General features: G+C 37.2%; 1 protein-coding gene across 1 annotated transcript; it reads right to left on the reverse strand.

Moving 5' to 3' along the window:
• Positions 1 to 15238: 15238 nt before the first annotated feature.
• LOC147483405 (zinc transporter 6, chloroplastic-like) lies at positions 15239 to 17176 on the reverse strand. Its single transcript, XM_086581023.1, has 2 exons — positions 16362 to 17176; positions 15239 to 15610 (listed from the first exon to the last, which is right to left on the reverse strand). The coding sequence occupies exons 1-2, from the start codon at positions 16902 to 16904 to the stop codon at positions 15296 to 15298; spliced, it is 858 nt and encodes a 285-aa protein (XP_086437149.1). The 5' UTR covers positions 16905 to 17176; the 3' UTR covers positions 15239 to 15295.
• Between the last annotated feature and the right edge of the window lie 1524 nt (positions 17177 to 18700).

Consider the following 18700-nt stretch of genomic DNA (forward strand, 5'->3'; position numbering starts at 1 on the left):
TGTAATAGATATTATGATTATATGAGTGATGTTTTTGTAGTAGACTTATGATTTTATTAGAGTGTTTTTGTAATAGACACTATTATGTTTCAACTACTTATAATGTTTTATTCACATGCAATCTTTCTTATTTGTTACTTTGATATGTTACTATGCTATGTTCTTTGTTGGTCATTGCTTCAAACTAGGTATGGATGGAAAACAGAAAAAAGTTGTGAAAACAAGATTTCCCCAAATTAGATGGTATCCCAACATGGAAGCCATCTTGGTAGAGGTGTTGTTAGAGGAGTTAGCTCTTTGGGGGCAAGAGGCGGATAATGGGTGGAGGAAAGAAAGCTTGAAGCGCATCTGGCGATGAGATCAATCTGCGACTTGGAATGAATTGTGTTTCGCACAATGTCGGTCGAGGTTGAAAACAATGAGACTTGCTTGGCAAGTTGCAAAACATGCGATTGATGCTAGTGGGTTTGGTTTGTCTTTCAACAAAGAGACCAAGAGAATTGATGCAGATGAGAATGCATGGGAGAGTTATGTAAAGGTAATAAAATAATCTCATTTTTTTTTATAGGATTTGGTTTTGGATGCCATATTAATTGGTATATTGTGGGATTTAGGCTCATCCGTTGGCAAAAACTCTCAGGCAGAAATCATTTCCTTACTATGACGAATGTTGTCTCATTTTTGGGAATGATTATGCAACTGGAGAAGGGGGCAATAGTGGGTGGGTTCGATGATGACATGGTGGATGGAGGTAAGTTGATTAGATGTAAATAGAGTTGAATTTTATGTCTCTAACTAGTTTTGAAATTAACTTTTTGTTTTAATTAACTTCTTGTTTAGATGATTCTAGGCAAACCCAAGGAGATGGGGGTGACGATTCTGATGCTAGTGAGTCCTCAGCTTTTGGTGCTCCCTCAGATACTGGTGGGGATACTTCTCAAACTGAAAGTGGTCCTAGAAGCACTACACCTACTTCTAAGAAGACTACAAAGTCTCGATTCTTTGAGGATATACCTGAACCCCCTTCGTTTAAGGTGTTAATCGGCGGTGGCAAAATTGCCGAGGCCCTCAAACCGTGAAACCACAAGAAGAAGAAGTAGACCAAATAGATTTGTTGAAGGATGCTTTGCAGTCTCTTCCTGATATGAATCCTGAGCTTTTCTTAAGGTCGCTTGACTTGCTGGTCGAGAATGATAGGCTTATTAAGGTCTTCTTGGGCCTTAAAGAGGATATCAAGGCTTCATGGTTGTTTAGGAGGCTAGAACAAGCTGGACGTTGATTCAACCTTGTTTTTTGGTTTATTTCTATGTTTGAACTATATGTTTTTGTGGGATTGTTGTTAAGTGGTGGACCGATATATTATTGTTAAGTGACATTGATGTTACTTTTGGATATTTTATTGTGTGTTCTTGTTGAGTCTTTGTGTGCGTGTAGTGGGTTGGTGTGTGTGGTAGTGTGTGTAGTGTGTGCAATTAGGTGGTGTGGTAGGTGTGGTGGTGGTGTGCTGCTGCTACTGCTATGCTGCGATGGTTGTTTAAAAAGACATCCGATGGATACTATTAAAGTTGAGTTGTATTGTATTTTATTTGATTTAATTTGTATTTTATTTAATTTTTTGTTATACTTCATTGAGTTTGAAAACCAAAAAAAATATCTCCAAAAAATTGAAATATCATTTGCCACTGGAGAAAAACCATGTAAACAAACACTGGTAAAACTAACAAATCTTATATTTTCCCACTATAAATTTTTGCAAACAAACACTGGCAAACTAAAATTTTCCCACTATAGATTTGTCTGACAAATTTATAGTGGGAAAACACTGGCAAATCTTATATTTTCCCACTAGAAGTTTGCTAGTTAACAAACACACCCTTAATCTTTAATAGATAAATTATTGACAAGTTCACTAACATCACCAATACTTCCTTCAATTTTTACTGTAACTGCTCCATCAATAATAGTAGCCTTTAGTTGTCCACCCACTATCGATGCAGGAGATTTTTGGGAAACCGGAGTTACAATTTCTTTATCTTCATCTTCAATCCCACTTCCACTTACAAGATGTTTTTGGTTTGGGTTTTTTAGACTTTGGTACCATTTTTTAGACCGATATTAGAAAATAGTACCAAATTTCAAAAAAATTAGGAAATAGTACCACTTTTGTCAGTTGACCGAAGTCGAATTGTTTTAATCTGTTCAGATTTTCATAAAGTCTACAATACCCTCAGGATTTTTTAGACTTTGGTACAACTTTTTTGACCGATATTAGAAAATAGTACCAAATTTCAAAAAATATGTAAGATTGTAACACGTGGTGTCTGGGACAACTTAAAAAGTGGTACCAAATTATGAATACAAAAAGGGTCGGGTTCAAGGGACATATTTACTCAGAAACCACTTGACTGTCCTTTTCACTTTGTTTCTGACTTCATTGACATGGATACTAATACATGGGATTGGGAGAGGTTAAATGAATTTTGGCCTGTAGAATATGTGGAGAGAATTGTTTCCATACCTTTAACGCCAAATGAGAAGGATACTTTGATCTGGAAATGGGAGGATAATGGCGAATACTCGGTGAAGTCTGCATATAATGGTTGCATTCAGTTGATTACAGTAACAGATACTTTGGATCGGGATAATAATTTTTATAAACAGGTTTGGAAGATAAAAGTCTCATTCAAACAAAGATTTTTCGTATGGCAATGCTTGCAAGGTGTCGTCCCAACAGCGGATATTTTGGCATCTCATCATTTTCAAGTTTATCCAGAATGCACCATGTGTGAGAGCTTTCCTGAAACTCAAACTCATGTTTTCTTTGAGTGTTCCTTTTCTAGAGCTATTTAGTGTGGAACAAATTTTAGTGGCCTTGTTGATCAGAGGAATATGAATGTTGGCAGTTTTAAGGACCAGTTACTGTGTTTATTAAAATATATAAGGACAATGCAAAATGGGGACGTGCAGTCGCTGCTATTTTGTTGGGGTTTTGTGGATTATTTGGATCGAGAAATGAAACAAGGTTTCAAGGTAAGCGCCTAGATCCATCTCGATACATCGTGAGCCTTGAAACACATCTGGTGGTTATGGAAATCATGTTCGTCGGAAGCATAAGAAAAAAAATGCTTGTTTATATTAAATGGTTTCCACCCAATGAAGGCATGGTTAAACTGAATCTGAGATGGGGCTTCGATTGGGAATCCAGGACATGCGTGGGGAGGATGTATTCTCGGGATTCTCAAGGGTCGTTTTTATAATGGGAGCTTCGATACCAATTTTCTTCAAGAACCAAAGAATGGGCGGAATTTGTAGCTCTATTATATGGACTTCAAATTGTGGTAGAAGCGGGATATATGAAGGTGGAGGTAGAAACAGATTCTCAATTGCTATATAAGGTTTTAAAGGATGAGAACTTGAACTGTCATTGGTTACTAGCTCGAATTATTACTTTCGGATTAAGATAGTGCCGAAAGTAACTTCCAAGAAGTGCACTTCGGTTGGGTTTATCGGGAAGCAAATGGTGTATTCGACGCTACCGGGCATCGCGATGCGTGGATCAAGTAAAGAACTTTCGCTTGTCACAAGAATCAACTGTACACTTTTCACCTGGCCCTGCTCGAGACCTGTCTTTCCTTCCGCCTTTCTCGTATGTGTGGTGGCATCAGCCCCCAATGGTTGTAAATATGCAAGTTCTTTATGATGTCTTAGGATTATGTAAATTACGTTTGGTCTAATAAAAGGTTAAATCTTAACAAAAAAAAACTCACTCAAGTTGCTAGCCACATAATGATTTTAATCTAATGAATCAGAGATGGTCCACGTGGCAAGCCAAAAGTTCTATCTAAATTCTCTTTTCATCAGGCTTACCGGTCACGCCGAGCTAGACAACAACATTTATTCCACCTATCATAACTAGAGAACTAGTCAACTCTCTTTGCTTTGGCATTACCGTCTTCTTCTTCGACCTTTTTCCTTGTCATTTTTTTCTTCTGTTCTTCACATAATATTACCAACAAATCCATCAATTTTACTATCATGTAGAATGGAATCATCAAAATCAATGAAACCCAAGCAACACTTTCAATTATGTTTTTCATATATTTTCAATTATTTTTTTAAGTTCCTTGCTTCTGCAAAGCCAATACACAAAGAAGTCATCATCAATATCTCATTGAAACTCAAAACTCAAAAGAAGAATAACTCATGAAAGAGGCCCCATCTTTGAATTTAATTTTGTGAAATAATAAAGATGCAATTTAATTTATCAATGGTGGTTGGGTTTTGAGGATAATGGATTTTCAGTGATGTATGGATTGTGGAAGAAGAAAGAAAAAATGTCTTTCGTATTTGTTTGAAAGAAGACGTGACGAAGAGGTTGTTCGAATTTGAGTGGATGAAAATATGAAATTTCATAAGGTAGAATGTTCATCACGTACTTCATCATCTTGTAACCATCGGCGTTGCAGCCGTTGTAGTCGTAAGAAACCGTCGACAAAGATATTGCATCCTTCCAGTTCCAGTTGTCTTCCTTCGACCAGTTTTATTTTCTGATGCGACTAGCTGGGTAAGCACAAGCAGAACGACTCTTTTGTAGATGGAAACACATTGTGTGTGTCTTGTTCCTTCTCTTATCGAAACCTTCCCCATTGCAATCGAAGTAGGAGAAACCCTAGATTTTAGCTCCACTGCTGTGTGTTATTTTGAGCAGAAGCTAGGGAAGATCGAGTGGCGTGGATGGAAGCATTGCAACCAAATTTTGAACCAAATTTCAAAAAAACTGATATTATGTCCCTTAATCCATCGGGATCAACGAAAAAACAACATAACGGCCAAGATTACAATACATCACGCAACTACTAAGATTGTAACATGTAGTGTCTAGGACAACTTAAAAAGTGGTACCAAAACCTAATTACATAAAACACGTGAGAGGCACGGGAGGGGTAATGTCATCATATTGAAAATACTGTCAGTTTGACCGTAGTCAACTCGATCAACTAAAGGTCAAGAAAAAAAAAGTGGTACTATTTCCTAATATCGGTCTAAAAAGTGGTACCAAAGTCTAAAAAACCCTTTTGGTTTTTACTTATGATTTTCACAGCTCATCTTATGGTGTTTAGGATTTTCACACATCTTCTAGTGAAACAAAAGTTTAATTTTATGAATTTATCCAATACACCAAATAAAGCAAAATTGTAGCATTTAATAACACATACTGAAGTTCAAAAGTAGTAATTGGCATCCTAAATTGTCTCGTATATCGGCAACTTGCAATAATCTAGTTCTCTTGTGGTCCTAAAATATAGCGTTATGGGCCTCGTCCTAAATACCCTCTTCATCGTTGTTCCCCTGGTTCTCAGTACCATTCTTACCGGTATTCTCATCATGCTTACAACTTGAGCATCTGTTCCCCACTTGCTCAACATTCTCTTGGGCAACTAGCTCATTTTGACTACCATATTCAGCATTGTTCCCTTATTGCTCAACAATCTCTTGGGAAATGCCTACCTCCTTTAATTTTAACGTACTACCATCTCCAGCAATCTTCACCTCTTGCTTATCATTTTGTTGGGCAAAGTCCACCTCATTTTGACTACAAGTTCAACATGCACCAAATATCACATATAAGTGACAAACAATGCCTCAATATAGAATGTGCTCATAGTCAACAAATCACTACTTAAAACACTCACACAATCACTGCCAGTTCAGTTACAAAAACTCTTGCTCTTGGTGAATGTCCACTTGGTTTTCAGTAGCAGCCAATGTTGTCAACTCCTGAATCGAAATGGGAACCGTTTTCCATTTTTACCGAATCGTAAATCGTATCTAGTCATAAATCGTAAGATTCAAGCCATATTATATATCAGTAAAAGAAAGAAAACGTGCACTGAGGGTTGAAGGAGGTACGCTTTCTTATTTTCTCTCTAAAGTACCAAATTGAGCTTCCAAGTTCCATCGGGGATAAAATCTAAAATGGTAAAACGAGCAAATCGAGAATTGGAAATTGATGTATCAGTAAATTTCTCATTTACACCGCTACAACATGTTGGCCAACCCTCACCTACCATGACATTTTTGAACATCGACAAGCTCTGTGGGACCCTTTCAATGGAGTCATGAATCTCCAATTGACGAGTTCCATTAACAGGTTGATCGTTTAATCGTTCGTAAACAAAACGTTTATAACTGTCACCAACGAAAGCATGTACTGGCACTAACAATAACATACATAAAGTTTCTCATTTACCTATTATTCCGTCCACTAGGTTAACTTGGTTGAAAGAACGTTTTTGATGAGCTAACACATTTTCTTTCAAAAACAATTGTTTTCCAGAAAAAGCATTTATTAGAATTTCTTCATTAAGCAGCTCACTACAATTTGAGCACTTCACTCAGATGTTTTATTTCATCCCCATTTGTAATTTTGAGCTGCCATGTGCACATCCACACATTGATATTGCTTTACTACGCATGTCGTCATGTTTGTAGGTCTCGCATATACTTGTTACCTCAAGCGAACCCTGGATATCAAATTCAAGACACCCAATTTTTTATTCCTCCTTTGTTGCAATTCAAAAGAAGCCAATATAATTAAACAAAAATTCAAGACAACAAAAATAGAAACCTCACAAGATATCAAAGTTGCCATAAACACCTCGAATCCAACCAGCCCATGGTGGAATCCTTTAAATTTTTAGCTAAAACCAAGTTCACCATCTCTCAGATATATATATATAAAAAAAAAACAACCCAAACCAATCACTAAACCCCCTTCACTCAACTTTTCAAAAAAAAAAGATAGAAGAAAGATGAAGCTTACTAAAGCTAAGAGAAGAACAAAAACCACCACTTTATTGTTCTATATTTTATGACATTAAACTTTTATAAATATCATAATAATATGAACAAAAATCAATATGGAAATGGTAAATACAAACATGGAAACCTTAAAAAAAAAAAAAACCTTAAAAACCTTTAAAAAAACACAAACATTACTATGTAAAAACAAACCCAAGACTACCTAAAAACAAACTAACACTGAAAACAACAAAACATATCAATAAACAATAAGAACTATACCATTACCAAGGTTTGTGTTGTTGTCCACCATGAAAAACCTTAGAAAAACAAAAAGGATGAGGCAATCAAGAAGATGAAGAAAAAAACATAGGTAGTTTTGGAGCTTTATACAAACTTTTGGATGTTGGCACAAAAAACGAGGTAAAAGTTGTCTCATGTTTGAATTACAAAAAATAACGAAAAAGGTTGCGGATAGTAGGTCTGTAAATTGCTCTTCTAGATTTCAAAATTAGCTAACTGTGTCTGTATAAATTACTACCATATTTTTCATTTTATGAGAGTCAAAATCCAACGGTCAACAGTAGCTAGTCCGTATCACTAAGAGAATCTAACGGGTTATTGTAACTTCTCATGTCAACATCAAAAGTAGAAATAGGATAGAGAGTGTGACAAGAGGAGAGAGAGTGTGGCAGGAAGAGAGAAAGTGTTGTAAGGAAGGGCAAAATGGTAAAAAATCTATTAAATAGGTCAAAATTAAAAGGCATGGTTGGTTGGAGCACAATGTGCAATTATCATGGCCGAATCAAGAATTTACCCAAAAGGAATTCTACATATCTATTTGGACAGTTTAGCCTTACGCCTTACCAATACTTATATTTTACTACCTGCAACAAGATTGAGCATGAAATATGAATGTGTAAGACTGTTGTATACGAATAAAGAAAACAATGAAGAGGCAAAGATAGCAGTAACAGTGAACAACCAAGGCGCGGATTAGGTTGTCCTTAAGGAAAGATTTTGCCCCTTCTAGTGGTGCAAAAAGGCAGCAGTGATGTCTTCCTCATAGGATATAATGGTACGTGTACATCAGTTTGACTTGCACTAGAACAAACTACTCTCTATAACAACAATATAACTCTATAAAAATTTATAGTAAGAAGAGAATAGAAGAAGAATAGTGGGGTTTTGCGAAGTTTCTCTGGATGTGTAAGTTGCTGTCTCTGGGATTGGTTTAACGAGTTCTGTTGAATTGAAAATCCTCTATGGATGCACAGTCCTGTTTATATAGAGGTTTGGTCGGTCACAGCAATCGGCTTCCTAAACAGATAAGGAAGAGAGACCAACTCATAATAGAACACCAAAACTTGTTGCTGAAGCAAAAGCAAAAACAAGTTTAGGCAATTGATCAATCCACTACCCACTAGTAAGCCCAAACCCGAACCCGACGCGCCTTGGCTCGGTGCAGTGCGGGCGCGCGCGTGTGGCTTTGGGTGAGTCATCCCTCCTAACACAAAAACATTTGTATCCTAAGGGCACGCCCTTATGGTAGAGGAATTCATCATATAGTTCACTTGCTAGTGGTGGATAACCAATGTGGGACTATCTTCTATGCACTAAAGTGGAGAGAACACTCTTTGTTCATCTCCTCTATTTTGTACACACACACACTAGTATTTAGAAATACAATAGAGATTCCAACAATCCCCCACTATTTTAAAATACTAATAGTCCCCCACTATTTTGAAATAGGATATTACAAAAGAAATGGGTTAATGAAGTGTCAGAGAGAATCGAAAAAGCAATGCCTAAGATACTGATGCTTTACGGGATTGAACTAGTCAAAGGGTAACATGTCTTATAACACGTGAAAGTGGTGGATTAAAAAATCTTTGAACCAACATTCCTATGTAGTAAAATAGATCGCATGCACCCACATTGCTCTTTCATTATATGCCTGTTCTGCGGTGTTACGCTTTTTGGCCCTTGCACTGCCTGTGTTCCATGAATGCTCAGAGTATTTTGTCGTAGTAGTATACTTATAAGAACCGACCAGGTTCTACATTCACGTAGGTGGATATCCACCAAGTGTACATTGCAGATTAAAATACACTATCTCATTATAAAATGGACTATGGATTCCAATAAGAGTAAAATAACTCATCCTTACTCATTGCAATTCAAGTTATACAAAGTATACAAAAATACTATCTCGTCATAGGGTGGGACGTCTCAAAAAAGACGATAGCATACCAGACCGACTAGGTGACTTGTTTTTCCCTTTGAGCCTTCTTCATGGGATCTCCAATCACATAGGTAAGGTTGCCATCAGTGTCGCCCTCTATGTTAGGCAAAAGTCCCATCCCCCTTGACGTTTCAACCACTTGCCTCCTACTAAGTGGTTTGGTTAGAGGATCGGCCAAATTTAACTTTGACCTCACATAATCTAGAGCCACAACTCCAGATTCCAGCAGCTGCTTTATAGACTGTAGTCTCAGATGGATATGTCTGCTTTTCCCATTATACAATTTGCTCTTTGCCTTTGCTATTGCGGCCTGACAGTACTAATAGGAAGATCTGCCAAAAGGTTTCTAAGCCACTCAGCCTCAGCACTTGCTTTATCTAAAACAATAAGCTCGGACTCCATGGTTGAACGAGCTATCAAGGTCTGCTTAGAAGATTTCCAAGCGACTGCACCTCCACCAAGGGTGAATATATAACCACTAGTGGACTTGATATCATGAAAATCATATATCCAGTTTGCATCACAATAACCCTCTATCATAGGTGGAGTTTGTCTAAAACATATATCGTAATTCATTGTTCATCTCAAGTACTTGGCTAGTCTCTCTAACACACTCTAATGTTCCTTGCTAGGACAATGAGTGTATCTGCTTAACCTGCTAACTACATAAGCAATGTCAGGTCTAGTGCAATTCATCAAGTATATGAGACTACCAATAATTTGGGTATATTTAGGCTAAAGGACACTATGTTGATTATTTTTTTGAAGTTCACTACTTGCCTCATAAGGTGTCGACACAGGCTTACTATCATAATAGTTAAACTTTTTCAAAATCTTCTCAACATAATGCTCTTGTGAAAGCGTATAACCATCACAGTTTCTGATGATTTTGATTCCAATAATCACATCAGCTTCCCCCAAATCCTTCATTTCAAATTGGAAGGATAAGAACATCTTGGTGTTTCTCACAACATTAAGGCTAGGACTCATGATTAACATGTCATCCACATATAGACAGATAATCACATATGTATTCACATCAAAAAAAATTAAAGTAATACATTTATCAGCATCATTTATTTGATATCCATTGGACATCATGACATTGTCAAACTTTTCATGTCATTGTTTTGGCGCTTGTTTCAACCCATATAAAGACTTTACTAATTTGCATACCTTATGCTCATTCCCTGGTACTATAGTACCCTTAGGATGCATCATATATATTTCTTCATCAAGATCACCATTCAAAAATACAGTTTTTACATCCATTTGATGAATAAATAAATTATGAATAGTAGGGAGAGCCATTAGAACTCTTATAGAAGAAATCCTAGTTACAGGAGCATAAGTATCAAAATAGTCAATGCCTTTTTTCTAGGAGAATCCCTTGACTACTAGTCTAGCCTTGTATTTATCAATGGAACCATCTAGCTTCAATTTCTTTTTGAAGATCTACTTGTAACGTATATGTTTCGCCCCAGGAGATAGATAAACTATCTCCTATGTGCGATTAGATATAATCGAATCTAGTTATGAGTTTATAGCATCTTTCCTGAAAGGTGCATCTCTAGAACTGATTGCCTCATTATATGTCACAGGATCATCATCAACGAGAAATGTGTAAAAGTCATCACCAAAATTGGTGGATTTTCTATCTCTTTTACTCTTCCGGATTTCTTGTTCAGAAATTTTAGGATCTGTTGATTGTTGTTCACTAGGAGCAACCAACCACTCAATGCCTATTTTCAAAGGAAACATATTCTCAAAGAAATTAGCATTTTTACTCTCTATAATAGTGTTAGCATCAACAAGGTTATTATCAGATTTTACTACTAAAAATCTATATGCAACACTATTATGAGCATAACCAATAAACATACAATCAACATTTCTAGGTCCCAATTTTCTCTTTTTAGGTTCGTTCATTAGAACCTTTGCAAGACACCCCGACATTTTGAAGTATTTCAGGTTAGGTATATGACCTTTCCATAATTCATATGGTGTCTTATTCCCTGTTTTCTTGTTGGGTATCCTATTATGTATATGGCAAGCAGATAGCATTGCTTCCCCCCACAAGTTCAGGGAAGCTCTATAACTTACAAGCATATCATTCATCATCTCTTTTAGTGTTCTGTTTTTCCGTTCGGCTACTCCATTAAACTCAGGAGAGTATGGTGGAGTAGTCTCATGAATAATGTCATTCTTGTCACAAAAGTCCTGGAAGGGGTTAGACTCATATTCTCCACCCCTGTCAGACCGAAGTCTTTTAATCTTAACAGTTAAGCTGGTTTTCAACTTCAGCTTTGTACTTGAGAAACATCTCACCTACCTCATGCTTGTTTCTAAGTAAATATACAATGGTGTACCTAGAGAAGTCATCTATGAATGTAATATAATAAAACTTCCCCCCTCTAGACATGGTACTTATGAATTCACCCAAATCCGTATGAATAAGAGTTAGTAATCCAGTTTTATCTCTAGAAACAATTCTACAAGGTTTCTTTGTGGCTTTAGTCTCAGCACATATCTCACATTTATCATTAGAAAAATCAGAAATATCAGACAATAAACCACATGCTTTCATCCTTTTCATATACTGAACATTCACATGTCCTAGTCTACCATGCGATATATTAAAATAGTCAAGCAAGTAAGCAGAAGCAGATTCATTCTTATTAATAATAATGTTGTCAAGTACATTCAACATGAAAAGACCACTGTTATTACAATAACCTTTCCCAACAAAACTCTCATTCGATCTTACTTAGAACGAACTTGTCACTTTTAAAAGTCACCTTGACGCCAGCTATTCCCAGTAATGACAAAAAAATCAGATTCTGACGAATCTTTGGAACATGGAGAACATTACTACGTGAAAGGGTTTTCCCTTAAGTTAACTTCAGAAGAATCTTGCATCTTCCCTCAACAGGAACAGACCTTGAGTCACCCATATAGACTTTTTCATCTTTCACTAGTATGTAGTCTGAGAAAGCTTCAACATCACCACAGACGTGGTGGGTGGCACCAGAATCTAGTACTCAGTTCTTCTTTCCAGTGGCCATGAACACTTGTGACACTATAACAACAATTATATCATCTCCTTCAACTAAATTAGCATTGGGAGGATTATCAGTGTATTTCTTGTGCCTGCACTGAAAAGCCTTATGTCCCGATTTACCACAAACATAACAATTACCATTGCCAGTACCACTCCTTTTAAAAGAAGTGCTTTTGACCTTGAAATTCTTATTTTTGTTGTACTTCTGCTTTTTAGAGGTTTTGTTGGATTTGTCAGGATTACCTTCAATGATATTGGCTTTGGAATGGAATTCCTTAGACAACACCTCATCCCGAGTATTGTTCTTTTCCTCTATGTGAATGTGAATGATCACATCCTTAAGAGTCATCTATTTGCGCTTATGTTTCATACTATTCTTACAGTGTTTCCAAAACTCGATGAGTTTCTCAATCAAACATCCAGCAACAAAGGTTTCGGGTAAATCAATACCCTTAGTTTCCAAATCATTAATTAGCACATGAAAATCATGGATTTGAGACGTTACATCTCTATCCTCTCTCATTTGGAACTTTAGAAAAGTCCCAACATCATATTTTTGAGTACCAGCATCCTCTATTATGTATTTTTTGTTAAAACTCTCCCATATATCATATGCATTCTTATTTTAACAATAAATATAAAAAATTTCATTGGACAAGGTACTCAAAATAGCATGACAACATACCTTATTCCCATTGAGCCAAGCAACTTGATTTCTTTCAAAATCATTAGAACCCTCCACACGGTGCTGTATCAGTGAGATACTTTGCATAGTTGAGTACATCTAGGGCTGAGAACACCATTTCTCTCCATTGCTTGAAGTGTGAACCGTTGAAGGATTCAATCTTTGACACATTGAGTAAGTTGTGAGCATTCAGTAGAGGTGTAACATCTCTCATAGTCGAAGTAACCTCCATGACTCTAGAATTGGCTTCTTTGTTCGGCGTGTCTGTTGGTGTAGACATCTCGATTCTTTCCTTAAGATTGTTGTATATGAATAAAGAAAACAATGAAGAGACAAAGACATCAGTAATAGGGAACAACCAAGGCGCGGATTAGGCTGTCTTTAAGGAAAGATTTTGCCCCTTCCAGTGGTGCAAAAAGGCAGCAGTGGCGTCTTTTCACAGGATACAATGGTGTACAACAATTTGACTTGCACTAGAACAAACTACTCTCTATAACAACATTATAACTCTCTCTAGCGGCTACAGTAAGAAGAGAAGAGAAGAAGAATAGGCTGGGGTTTGCGAGTCGGGTGTTGTATCAGTGAGATACTTTACATAGTTGAGTACATCTAGGTCTGAGAACACCCTTTCTCTCCATCGCTTGAAGTGTGAACCGTTGAAAGATTCAATCTTTGACACATTGGGTAAGTTGCGAGAATTCAGTAGAGGTGCAACATCTCTCATAGTTAAAGTAACCTCCATGACTCCAGAATTGGTTTCTTTGTTCGGCGTGTCTGTTGGTGTAGACATCTCGATTCTTTCCTTAAGATTGTTGTATATGAATAAAGAAAACAATGAAGAGACAAGGACAAAGAAGAATGGGAACAACCAAGGCACGATTTAGCTGTCCCTTAAGGAAAGATTTCGCCTTCTTCCAGGGTGTAAAGGAAAAGAAGATGGTGTCTTCCTCACAGGATACAATGGTATACAGCAGTTTGACTTGCACTAGAACAAACTACTCTCTAGAACAACAATATAACTCTCTCTGGCGGCTACAGTAAGAAGAGAAGAGAAGAAGAATAGGCTAGGGGTTTGCGAGTTATGTTTCTCTAGATATGTAAATTGCTGTCTCTGGGATTGGTTTAACGAGTTCGGTTGAATTGAAAATCCTCTATGGAGGCACAGTCCTGTTTATATAGAGGTTTGGTCGGTCACAGCAGTCGGTCTCCTAAACAGATAAGGAAGAGAGACCAACTCATAATAGAACACCGAAACTTGCTAAGGCGCAGATTAGGCTGTCCTTAAGGAAATATTTTGCCCTTTCCAGTGGTGCAGAAAGGCAGCAGTGGCGTCTTCCTCACAGGATACAATGATGTACATCAGTTTGACTTGCACTAGAACAAACTACTCTCTAGAATAGTAATATAACTCTTTGGCTCTGAAAAAAAAAGAAGAAGAAGAATAGGATGGGGTTTGTGAGTCAGTCTTCAGATCGGTGAGATACTTTGCATAGTTGAGTACATCTAGGGTTGAGAACACCCTTTCTCTATCGCTTGAAGTGTGAACCATTAAAGGATTCAATCTTTGACACATTAGATAAGTTGCGAGCATTCAGTAGAGATGCAGCATCTCTCATAGTCGAAGTAACCTCCATGACTCCAGAATTGGTTTCGTTGTTCGGCGTGTCTGCTGGTGTAGACATCTCGATTCTTTCCTTAAAATTGTTGTATACGAATAAAGGAAACAATGAAGAGGCAAGGACAGCAGTAACAGGGAACAACCAAGGCACGGATTAGGCTGTCCTTAAGGAAAGATTTCTCCCGCCCCTTCTAGTGGTGCAAAAAGGCAGCAGTGACGTCTTTCTCATAGGATACAATGGTGTACAGCAATTTGACTTGCACTAGAACAAACTACTCTCTAGAACAAACTACTCTCTAGAACAGCAATATAACTCTCTCTGGCGGCTACAGTAAGAAGAAAATAGAAGAAGAATAGGCTGGGGTTTGCGAGTTCTGTTTCTCTGGATGTGTAAGTTGCTTTCTCTGAAATTGGTTTAACGAGTTCTGTTGAATTGAAAATCCTCTATGGACGCACAGTCCTGTCTATATAGAGGTTTGGTCAGTCACAGCCGTTGGTCTCCTAAACAGATAAAGAAGAGAGACCAACTTATAATAGAACACCGAAACTTGCAAAAGCAAAAACAAGTTTAGGCAATTGATCAATCCACTAGTATGCCCAAGCCCGACCCCAACCTGGCTCGGTGCGCGCGTGAGTCCTCCCTCCTAACACAAAAGCATTTGTACCTTAAGGGCATGCTCTTATGGTAGAAGAATTCCTCATATACTTCATTTGCTAGTAGTGGATAACTAATGTGGGACTATCTTCTATGCACTAAAGTGGAGAGAACACTTTTTGTTCATCTCCTCCACTTTGTACACGCACTAGTATTTAGAAATACAATAGAGATTCCAACAAAGACTTGACTTGTTGTATTTCAAATTTTGCGTGCAAATTAAAGCTGCTTTATGCCCATAGAGCAAGTACAGACATAGAAGCAGAACCAAGAACTAAGGCTATGTAGCATCCCTTATTCAACGAGGGTTGTGAGCTCATCAATTTGTTGTGGAAGAAATCAACCGCTATAAGATCAACAAGCGCCATGTAAATAAGAATCCCAGAAGACAATGAACCCAACAACCCTTCCATTATTAAGGCATTCGGACTGCTATCGTCGTAGCCAGTTACAGAGAATACGATCATTCCAAAGATGATCCCAATGGGAGTGGTCACTGAAAACATGAAGCACATATATGCTATTGTCCCCAAGTTGAAACCAGCCTGTTGTCAATAACAATAAAAATGTATTAGGTGAAGGAACACACTGATTATCAATTTGTAACCTCTAGTTTATAATCACTCTACTACTTAATTGTATCACTGCACTCCTCGTATTTCTATTTGACCATTTCATTCAAATTGCAGTAATGCACTACTAAGAAATAGCAAATGGTATTTTAGCCTTAATATCTCTGGTTTTGGTTGTGCAACCACATCATCCTATTGTTGACATTTGAACCAGTTTAAAGGAAATATTTGTGGGTGAAAATGAAATCCATCTGTAGTATACAAGAACTGGGTATGGTCTTTTGTAATTGGACAATAAATGGAATGTGAAAATGAAAACATTTTGTACATAAACTGTAGAAATTAAATAACAAATTGGATTAGAGCCCCTCATCCCCATACCTGAAAAGGCAAGGGTAGGGTCTTGGCATAGAAATGCTGACAAATTGAACAAAATATGAACACTATCACGGTATCACCATAATATATTTGTTGACATTTTCCAACAAATCAATAATGTATATTGGAAATTCAGGGGCTCGCTATATCATAGGATTCATAGCATACTGGTAATTTGGGCCTTGACGAAAGTAAGGTTCCAAATGTATACAGTCTATAGGTACTAATGTACCATTTTCCCACACTCCCCCAGCCATTAGAATTGAAACACAGACGCACTCACACTGACTGACTGTCGGATAACTAGTTTAGCAATTAGCAGTATTATAGCATGTTGTTGTCATACCTGAGCAATACAACCACCAAGACCCATTCCTTCAAAAATTTGGTGAAAAGCCAGAGCAACAACCAGTGGTCTAATGGTACACTGATTTTGAGACATTCCAAGCGTAACCCCAATAATCACAGAATGAAAAATAATCCCTATTTCCAAAACTTGTGACACCAACTTTTGCTTCATCATAATCAAATCCTCAACCGATTTACCATCATCGCAACTCACCTCCACACTCACTTCCACCGACTTCTTATCCAACTCATCCAGAGTTCCAACCGGTGTATAGTGACTCGTCTTTTTATGTTCGACGTGGGAAGTTGCCGTAACGTCAACTAGCAAAGCTAATAAAGCACCAACCATTGAACCCAAACCCGTAAATGGGAAATCTTTCCACGGGTGAAATGATGCTACTTGGCAATCAGACAAAGCATCAAATGCATCAGGGAGTACGTGAACGAATGAAGTAGCTAGAATTACACCAGCTGCAAAGCACTTAATCACTAGTGTAACTTTTTCAAAAGTTGGTTTCCCTTGAAACTTTCTTGCAAGCATAACTGGTGAAGAAATACCGATCACACTTGTTATGAAGATTACTAAGATGGAGATAAGTTTGAGATGAGTCGCGGCTTGGCTGTTTCGGCATGTTGATTCTTGAGTCAAATTGGTGACACAATGTGTCGTGGTTACAAACGAAGTCAGAGTGGGGAAAATAAGAATGATTGAAGAATAATTTGTGTACGAGTTTTCAAATCTTTGATGAACTTGTTGGTTACTTCTTCTACTTTTCTAGTGAATACAAGTCTTAGACGATACTTTCAACTTTTGGGGCCTCAATGGTTTACGTATTGGAAATATGTCTCCTACCACACTAATGGTCTTCCCAATCACAAGTTGGATTAGTGTGATATGTGTCGCTTAGCATTAAAATTGAGCTCAAGACCTAACTTGGTCACTGAATATGTTTTTTTTATTTAATATATTTGCTTACTCCAGTTTCTGCCTGATGAGTGGATTGTGGATGTGGATGAGATCACCTCTAGAGCCATATGTCTCGAAACAGCGTGATGTCTACTGTTGGTCTGTTATTTTGATAATCTGCTGCTTGCTATATTTTGATATCTCTGGTTCAATTGTAAACGAATTCATGGAAAACGCTTAGTTTCTACCGTTTTTTGCAAGGCAATACCGCCCATTATTGCACATTTAGACATACATTTTATTTATTTTTGCGGTTTTTTTGCCACTTGTCTCCTTCTCTATATTAACAATCTCTGGAATGGTGCTTTAATAAATAGGGTTAACTAGTATTATTCCCCACTAGATGAGCCAATTAGGATTTCTCCCTTACTAGATGGGAAAATTATGGTCTCCCTCTTAAGTACACACAAAAAAAAATCAATTTGGGTTGACCGTGTTTTTTTTGTGTGTATTTGGGAGAGACTCTAATTTCCCATCTAGTGGGGGGAAATCCAAATTGGCTCATTTAGTAGGGGGTAATATTCGTTAACCCTAATATATAAAAAAGATGAAGTTTACTGAGACAACTAATTTAGGCATGACTAAGCATTTTCTTCAAACACAAGTATATATTCGTTAACTCTGCACTAGGGGTGGGCAATGGGCTGTGCCTAAACATTTAAAGCCCTTCAGATATTAAGACTGGGCTAGCCCGTCTTAAAGCCAGCATAGGGCCGGGTCATAAGTCTAATTCTCAAGCCTTTATCCTACCATAAGCCCTCTTTAAAGGTTTTAAGGTCGGGCCTATATATTTGCATCTTTTTACTACATCAGTTTTAAAATTCATTTATATTATTACAAAAAATTTACAAAGATTTGCAAACTCAAAGTCCCACCACTTTGAAATTGGAATAACAACCAATCTAGTAATAATCTCTGATATATAAGTTCAACAATTTAAAATGCGCATCCACAATCTAATGAACTGAAGTACATAGAGGCTCATACATGTATTTCAAAATTACAGTTAAAATGCACAAGACACATTTTGGGAAGGAGTTTTCACTGACATCAATATGTTTTTTCTTGTACGCAAACCCCACCAAAATTACATTTAGCATTGAAAAACTCAAAGACAAATAAGAGTTTAGAATGAGTTTTACTGACGTCAACTTATTTTTCATTAGGCTAGTGCCTAGTGCTCATTATTCTTCTTGGCAACTAGGTTAGATAGGGAGTTGTGAGATAGAAACAATTAGGTTTACAAGTTTTTATGATATTAGACAAGTTATTAGAAGTACCCATACAGACACGAGCTTCTAGCTCAATTAGTTGTGTACCCCTCTCCTCGTGGGAAAGGTTCACTACACCATAATAGGATATTTGCAACA

This window comes from Coptis chinensis, chromosome 8, assembly GCF_015680905.1.
Source record: "Coptis chinensis isolate HL-2020 chromosome 8, ASM1568090v1, whole genome shotgun sequence".
NCBI lineage: Eukaryota > Viridiplantae > Streptophyta > Magnoliopsida > Ranunculales > Ranunculaceae > Coptis > Coptis chinensis.